At 48.3% G+C, this 8457-nt stretch overlaps 1 protein-coding gene and 1 long non-coding RNA gene across 2 annotated transcripts in view; one reads left to right on the top strand and one right to left on the bottom strand.

Annotated features, from left to right (window-relative positions):
- Positions 1–4163: 4163 nt before the first annotated feature.
- Positions 4164–7333, bottom strand: LOC140648011 (uncharacterized). The gene is made up of 3 exons (XR_012041053.1): positions 7258–7333; positions 5207–5393; positions 4164–4296 (listed from the first exon to the last, which is right to left on the bottom strand). It is a non-coding gene; the product is annotated as an uncharacterized lncRNA (long non-coding RNA).
- GMPR (guanosine monophosphate reductase) overlaps positions 6782–8457 on the top strand; it is a 52020-nt gene continuing 50344 nt past the window's right edge. Inside the window, exon 1 of the mRNA XM_072853322.1 lies at positions 6782–7289. Within this exon, the coding sequence (XP_072709423.1) occupies positions 7203–7289 (87 nt within the window). The 5' untranslated portion in view covers positions 6782–7202. The remainder of the gene's footprint in view (positions 7290–8457) is intronic.

Genomic DNA, 8457 nt, shown 5'->3' with positions numbered 1-8457 from the left:
GCAATGTCCTGACCCTTCTCCATAAGCAGGAAATGGACTTTCAGGACTTCAGTCTGTCTTGTGCCCGAGGGACTGAACAAATCAAGGGTGTTAAGCACAAGAGAACTATGTTTTTTTGTTTTCTGTGTTAACCACCTTGATCCTGAGTAACACAAACTCAGGGATAAACCTACAACTCACTAATTCCACAAGAAATAAGTTAACATGAAGGAAGCAGCATAGTGATACGGGTACATTAAAAATAAAAATCAAAAAAATTAAGAGGCAAACAGCAATATTAGTATTTGTGCTGCCCCAGCAGTGCTGGGACTTCTCTATTGCATACTGTAAAATCAACTGCTTGCTAGAAAAACACTTGTGCAAAATTACTTCTTGCATCCAGTGTTATCCTCTCTTTACATAAGCAGGTTGAATTGACACTTATTGGGAGTTTCCAGGCTAGAAATGATGAATGAAGTTCAGGTGCAAGCTTGCATCCAAGTTTGAATGCAAACACCAGGGGGCAGAGGGGGTATGGTCAGACCCAGTAGAGTCTGGCTTGTCACACGGTGAAATTTTCATGCACTGTCATGATAGTAGGTGATTTGCTGACAAAAAATCGTCAGCTGGTACACGGGCAACACCAGAAGTTCATTTTTGCTGAGTGCTTCCCAGTCCAAATCCTTCTGCAGTTGTGCACTATTGCTTTATTTATTTATTTGGAAATATAATTCCTTATTTACTGAGGCAGTTTTGCTACCTCACTTGTGTTGCTGTTTGGTCTAGTATCTTTCAGAAAATCCTGGTAAATCAGCTTATGTCCTGTCAAGACAAAAGACCTCTGTCCCCTCAATCTGAGATGGGGAGGCCAAGTAGCCAGGCTGTCTAATGATTTTAGAGGAAAACAGATGCAAAAACATGGGCATGCATGAGGCTCCAGGGCCAAAGCAAGATTCGGAAGGAGGGAAACGTAGGAGAGGCCCTAGAAATGCCCACCCCTCCCAAAAGGAGTCCAAGGAGCCATGAATGGCACACCAAGGAACTTTTTCAGACATGTAAGGAAAAAGAATAGATAGGGTCCGTTGTCAGAGTGCCCCTTCCCTATTGAGCTTTGTGGTGTTGTGGATAACCACACTGGGTGTGGCTAGGAAGAGGCTGATGAAGAAGTGACTTTGTGGGCCCACAGGCAATGTGTATACAACACAGACAAAACCTCATGAGAGCAGAGGAGGAGCTTGAACAGAGAGCATGACACGGAGTTCTGCCAGGCCGAACATACCCTGAGATGAGAGTTGAGAACTCCTTTTTGGTTTCAGTACCAACCCTAAAAATGACCCTCTGTATGACTTCGGCCATGATGACTTACAATTCAAGGCCAAATTTCACCATGTTTTGGTGGTAACAAATCCCAATGATGCTAATGGGAGTGAGTCCACTATATTTGCTGTCTGAAGTCAACTTGCTATAAATGCCCAATCAATGCAGGCTATGGCACATTGCCACGTGTCTCTGATGAGTTTACTCCACAGCCTATTTCTCCCTGTAGTGTTATTAAGTAGGGACAACTCCACTGAAGTCAGTAGTTTTATTACCTTAAAGCCAGTGTGAGATCATAATCAGAGTTCTGATACGTAACTTGGACAGGATTTTGCTTCATCCCTGAATGTCTTTTCACGCCTTTCTCTTACATAAACAAGCTTTAACAATGGTTATGACCATCAAATAAAGTATTTAATTACCAGAATTTTTAAAGCCCCTTCAGATCTTGCAAGGGAAGATATGCTGTAATGACAAAGTAAGGTACAGAACCACTGAATCACAGAGTGGCTGAGGTTGGTAGGGACCTCTTGAGATCATGTAGTCCAAGCCCTGCTCAAGCAGGGTCAGCCAAGGCAGTTGCCCAGGACCATGTCCAGTCAGGTTTTGAATGTCTCCAAGGACAGAGACTCCACAGCCTCTCTGGACAACCTGTGCCAGTGTTCCACCACCTTCACAGGAAAAAAAGTTTCTTATGTTCAAGTGGAATTTCATGTGTTTCAGTTTGCACCCATTGCTTCTTGTTCTGCCAGTGGGCACCACTGAGGAGAGACTGGCTCTGTACGCAAAGCTCTGTAGCAGCCACAGAATACCTGTTCCATCCTGTGAGATGGCTTAAAATTTCCATGGACAGAATCTCACTTTCTTTTACAGTATGTGGGACTTGGATGTAATTTACAGAAATAACAGGTGACAATGGATAGTATACAACAGGATTTGTCCCATTTAAATAAAATCTACAGACCTTTTCCATAACAGTAAAGCTCTATAGTAAACGAAACTGGACCAGTGCATGGCCATAAGCTCTACCATGCAATGGTCCATACTCTTTAATTAGTATCACACTCCCTTGGACAACCTGGCCAACTAGCGCTCTGCCAGGTAGTCTGAAGACAGTTCAGGGAACAGCATCAGACAGTTTCCAGTATGCAGTGTGAGTGAAACCCCTTGAAGCTCACATATGGCATCTGAATGGATGCTACATGTGAGCAACACTCTGTCCCTTGCCTTGCAGGGACAGAGATTGGGCTTGGTCCATTTTATTTATCAGCACAGACAGACTCTAAACGTATTTCATAAGCCAAGGAAGGTCAGAGTCTCATTATTAATTAATTGCTGTGAAACCTGCTGAAATCAAATGGGAATGGATACTGTCAGTTACTCCTAAGTAAACTGTACCTTGAATGAGAGGATGTCCTACTGGATTCAGTGTGGGCCTGGGATTCAGCTTATGATTAGTGGTCTACCCTAGGACCTTTGAAATTACTGAAAATACTTATGGCATACGTGTCTGTTTACTTCATAACAAGTGATCTTCATGCATGTGGCTGAAGTCTACTTGACACAGCTGTGTAAGTCAGGGGTGTCAGGCCCACTCCTCACATTTCTGGTGGCTATCAAAGCCAGCAAAAGCCCTAGTGTAGATGCTGTAATACTAGTGATAGTTCAGAGAAACCCCTTTATCTCCACAACCAAAAGAAAATCTTCTGCTTGCATTTGCAGGGTTTGCCGAGTTAGGTCTCTTGATCCATCTACTGGGAAATGCTATTCAGTGTAGACAAGGCCCAAATTCAAACAGAATAATAAAAGTGATTTAAATTTCTCATAAGAAAAACAAGGCTCTTTTCCCAAACGTACCACTTCTCCTAACAGTGAAAGATCTTCATCACACATGTCCTGCAGCATGTTGTTCTTTCCAGATATGGGATTTTGCTGGGAAGTTGTGACACACAGTTTGCGAGAGTACTTGCCAGCTGAGGAATGCTTTCACTACTGCTCACTGCACTCCTTAAACACGTATGCTAATTATGTTATGTAATAATCCATATATGGAGCTATATGAGGCTATAGTATTTTCCTAGGAACGACAGCGAAGAAGTCAGCATGCACCTTCAGTTGTGTCAGCTGTGCATCTGCTCTGACCAGAGTTTCTGTTGATAAATAATGACAACTCATCAAGCATTCACCCTAGAGGTCTTTCTGGTGCTCAGAAGTGCTCGTAATTTAAGGTTATCACTGAATGCCTTTTTCAGCCCCAAGGAGTTGGTGAGGAAAGTGTTCTTATTTAAATTAGAAGAAAAGTGAGCATGGATAAAAAGGGGTGTTTTTAATGCCATATATAATTAACCTGGTACACCACAAATTGCTGGCCTCCAGCTGGACTTCATGTCACTGATCACAACCCTTTAAGCCCAGAAGTTCAGTCAGTTTTCAATCCACTTCATTGTCCTTTTAGCTAGTCCGCACTTCAGTTTGTCTATGAAGATGTTATGGGAGTCTGTCAAAAGCCTTGCCAAAGCAAAAATAAACAACATCCATTCCTCTCCCCTCATCCACCAAATTAGGAATTTCATCGTAGAAGGTAATCAGGTTAGCTGAGCATGATTTTGTCTTCGTAAATTCATGCCAACTACTTCCAGTCGCCTTCTTGTCCTTCATGCGTTTGGAAATGCTTTCCAGGATTATTTGCTCCATCACCTTCCCAGGCATCAAAGTGAGGCTGACTGGCCTGTAGTTCCCCAGATCCTTCCTCCTTCTTGCTCTTCTCGAAGACAGGACTGACATTTGCTTTTTCTAGTCCTCAGGAAGCCTTTCCCCCCTCCCCAACCTGATCCTGCTCTTCTGCGGGTAAGTCTTCACTGCTCCTGACTTTCCCATGGGTCTCAGAGGCCTGGGATTCCTAAGGCAAATCTTACCAGGGAAGACCAAGGTGAAGATGCCAATGAGTACCTCTGCCTCTTCCATGTCCTTTGTCACCAGATCCCATTTGTGAACTCATTTCTATTATGAAATACAACATCATTTACAATTACATCAACAGGATGAAAATCACAAGGAGAACAATAACTCTTAGATAATCATAGGCTGAAGTCAGATAGATACTTCTTCTTGAGACATGGTAATAACTATTTGCATTATTATGACCACTTCTCCCTCTTCTCAAAAACACCAAGTTCAGGGAACTGTCAGAAGACCTATGAAGCTACACTAGCATTGGTCTTTTCAGCTACAGTGGCTGATAAGTTCTCAATTTTGAGTGCATTGTTCCATCTGCTTTTAGGTATAAATATAAAACAATAAAGTAGAGAAAAGAACAGCTCTGAAAGAAAGTAGCTGGAATAATTTACATATGCTAATTTCTGAAATCAGTGATAGCTCATTTGCACTTACAGGATAAATACCAAAACTGCATACAGCCTGGCTGAACAGCTCTTTCTTCCATAGCACAAAGAGATAATATGGGATCACTGCAGGTGTAAAGAGGAACAGCAAAGATACATAGCGAGGTGATCTTCATTTCTGGCTATGATATTAATGTGATTACTGATCATGTCCTTTCTGGTGTCCATACTTCAGAAAGGACACTGAAATAGACAGAGATGGTTCAGCAAGAAACCATAATTTTAATTACAGAAAACATATCTTGAAGTAAGAAAATGGAGGATTTTGTAAATTTTCAAGCTGACCAGAGCTGATCTGAGAGACCTGACTGGTCTGTTGGTACGTGTACATGGGGAAAATATTGGATATTAGCAGATACTGTAATCTACAGAAAAATAGCACAGTGAGTTCTGTGAGTGGAAACTAAAATTAAAATACGGGAAATCAGAAACAGCATCAGGCATGATTTTCTGGGGCTTACAAGTATCACTGCTAGCCTCCATCTCCTACTCCCCACGACAGTGCTGACCTTTTGCATTCACAGTGCAGCGCAGTGGCTTCTTTCTTTCTTCTCAGCATCACATGCCTGCCATGAGGGCAAGGAGAAGACATGGTGCCAGGCACAGACAGAAGGCATTTGTTTTTTCTCCATTCTCAATCCTCTGCTACAGGCATGCCACTTTCACAGAACCCATTCTCATCAGTACTCTCTGCTCCTGAACAAAATGTTAATTTATTACTGAACAGTAAGTGGTGAGAGATGTGGCTATCTGTCTGAAGGATTAATTTTAGTAGTTCTGTTATATTGTTGAATCCAGTGGAGAAACCACCAAGTGAATGGCCTCTGTTATGGAGATGAGACTAATATTAAAGGGTCCTGTTTCACCTGAATATCTCTGTGGGAAATACCCACAGGGGCAAGGCTCTCCTGGAACATCATCTGGAGTTCTGAAGCCTCAAGGCTTCCTGGAAACCAGATTCAAGGCCTCTTAACCCGGACATTCAAAACTGCAAGCACTCAAATGCCCTGCCTGCTGTGTAAAGCCTGGGCCTCACGCTTGGTCATATTGAAGTATCTGGGACACTTGGGCAAAGAGGTGTAAAAGAGCTCTGCTGGAGGCAGGGTGTTGACCAGATGTGTGCAACTTTCAGATAAAGAAGAGAGCACTACCTCATCCTGCAATGTGTCTGAGGAAGGGAAGCCAGCCACGATCCTCGCGTGCTTCAGTTTCCAGTCACTGGCAAGGCTTAGTCCATGCGTCTTCCAAAGAAGTCTGAATCTTACAACCCACTGACTTCATAATTAAATAGACTTTAAAGCTTAAAGCTCCTGTGAAAGTCATCTCATATGATATCTGGTAACCCTGTATTGATCCCTGTGCCAGCAGATGTAGATGGACCCAGCATGTGTAATTCCGTTGCTATGGGGGTTTTGCGACTGCATGTTGAACAGTGGCTAGCCATTGAAAACGGATCATACAAAGTCACAAATCAGGCTCCTCTATGCTATGGAGGGCAAAAAAAAAAAAGCTCCCTGTTGCTTCTCTACATGTACTAGAATAGGAAATTATTGTGCAGAGGCAGCTCCAGGTGGCTGGTGCTGTGACTGCTCTCCTATGACCAACCAGCTGCACATTTCTCAACGTTTCTAACGCCAAAAACAGGCACCAGCCCGTTGCTCTGCAGCCAGATGGGGAACCAGCTCGGAGGGTCCCGGAGGGTCCCAGCTCAGTGTTACCGGAGGATGACGGGGAGGGAGGGGGCCAGGTTAGGGCTCAGAGCGGAGCGCCCTGGAAAGTGGGATTTCCACCAGAGCCCAGGGGGACCAAAGGCTGCCCTTTTATAAGGTTGGAGGCACAAAGTTTTGGGCTGTGCCGCAGCCGCCCGAAAAACGTTGGAGAGCGTCGCCAGCCCCGTCAGTATGGCCGCCTCAGGGCCGCCCCCGCGCCGGGCGGCGGTTGGTCCGCAACCGTTGGTCCGCAACCGCCGTCCGGGGCGGTGGAAGGGGTGGGGGGAGGGGGGCGGGCAAGATGTCAGCTCAGCCCCTCAGCGGCCGCCCGGCAGCGGCGGGCTCCCGCAGCCGGCAGCGGCGGCGGCGCCGGGTCGCTCGATCACATGGAGGCACCATTTCCTCTGCCCTTGCTTTGCCCTTAAAGCCGCTGTGCCGCCGGCGCTGCCCGCGCCTCGCCCCGCACGGGCGGCTGCGGGCAGGCGCCGCGTCCCCGTCTCCCCCCAGCCGCACACAGAGCGCCCAGCCGGGCGGAGAAGCAGAGGTGGCCACGGTGGGAGAAGGGGCAGGGGACGGCCGGCTACTCGGCTAAAAACAACCCTCTCCTAATAAAGCGATGGGGCCCCGGCCGCGGCGCCGCGCTCCCCGCGCCCTATAAATACGCTCCCTGCGCGACCCGCGGGCTTTGGCCGGCGCGGCTCTGCAGGCGGCGCGGTGCAGCGGAGCGGAGCGAGCGCAGCGGGGCCGCCACTGCCGCCGCCGCCAGGAGAGCCCCGGCCCCCGCCACCCCAGCAAGATGCCCCGGGTAGACGCAGACCTCAAACTGGACTTTAAAGATGTCCTGCTCAGACCTAAAAGAAGCAGCCTCAAAAGCAGATCAGAGGTGGGGGCATCCAAACCCAGCATGCTTTTTCTCCGTTCTCAGCGCCTAACTTCCTTAACCTTCCTTCCCTCCCTGTTTTATTTTTATTCCCCAGTCTAACGTAGCAATGCCCGCCCCGATCGAAACGCCCTTTGCGTGGCGGGTGAGATGCTGCTGCTCCTGGGAGGAGGGGAGGAGGGGGCCGGGGTTACGGAGCCCGCCGTGTCTCCCCTGCCCCTTGGCGAGGCGAGCCCCGGCCGCGGCGGAGCGGGAGGCGGCGGGCGCTGCAAGCCGGTGCCGCGCTGTCCTCCCCCGCTCCTCGGGAAAAATAAAAAAAGCGGGGGGGAGGGGGTGGAGATTGTTTGCTCCTAATAGGTCTCTCTGCGGGTTTCTGCGGCGCTGAGCGGAGGGTGACCTTCGTTTTCCGTGGGGGCTGCCTGCCGTAGGGGCAGCGGTGAACCAACAGCTCTGCAAGCCCCTCTCCGGGGCAGGGGGGGTCCGGTAACGCGCCCCGCAGCTTGGGCCGGCAAAAGCCGGGAGTACGGGCCGGCAGGCATCTTCGCGCTCAGCCTCAGGGGCTGTGGGCAGTGCTATTACCGAGTAACGGACATGCTATTTTTAAAAAATAGTAGTAATAAAAAACAACCAGGGAAGATGCTGGGCAGCGCTTCCCACGGCACGGGGTGCCCCGGGCTGGGATCCCATCAGGTGGCAACCTGGGGCGGTGGGGTGCGTTTCACCCTCACTTAGGTTACTCCCCGCGACCTGCCTCCTGCTGCTGCGTGACCTGCGCGGGCAGAGCCCAGCCGTGCCCCCGCAGCCAAGGCTGCCTGGGGCTCTGCGTCCCTGCTGGCCCAGGGCCACCGTTAGCCGGGATATTCCTGATCCAGCAGGGATCAGGAAAGACCCCAGGAAATCCCGTGAGGATTGCCTCTACAAAAAAGATGGCTGCCTCAGGATTGAAGGTGCCTTCTCGTTTACCTCATGTAACCCCAAGGTTAACGAAGGATTTAGTTTGACTAATGAAGGAATTACGTTGTGTTGGGGGATGGAAAGAGGATTAAGCTTTTCTCCAGGGGAAGCAGAGTTGTAAGAGAGAGAGACCGAGACAAATCAAGTGAGATAGAAGGACAAGACTGGAAAGGGCAGCAGGCTGGCCATGTTTATTACGGGCCTATGGGCAGGGATT

The sequence above is a fragment of the Ciconia boyciana genome, chromosome 2, assembly GCF_034638445.1.
Source record: "Ciconia boyciana chromosome 2, ASM3463844v1, whole genome shotgun sequence".
NCBI lineage: Eukaryota > Metazoa > Chordata > Aves > Ciconiiformes > Ciconiidae > Ciconia > Ciconia boyciana.
Note: the sequence above shows the minus strand (reverse complement) of the source record. Positions and strands in the feature narration are given on the sequence as shown.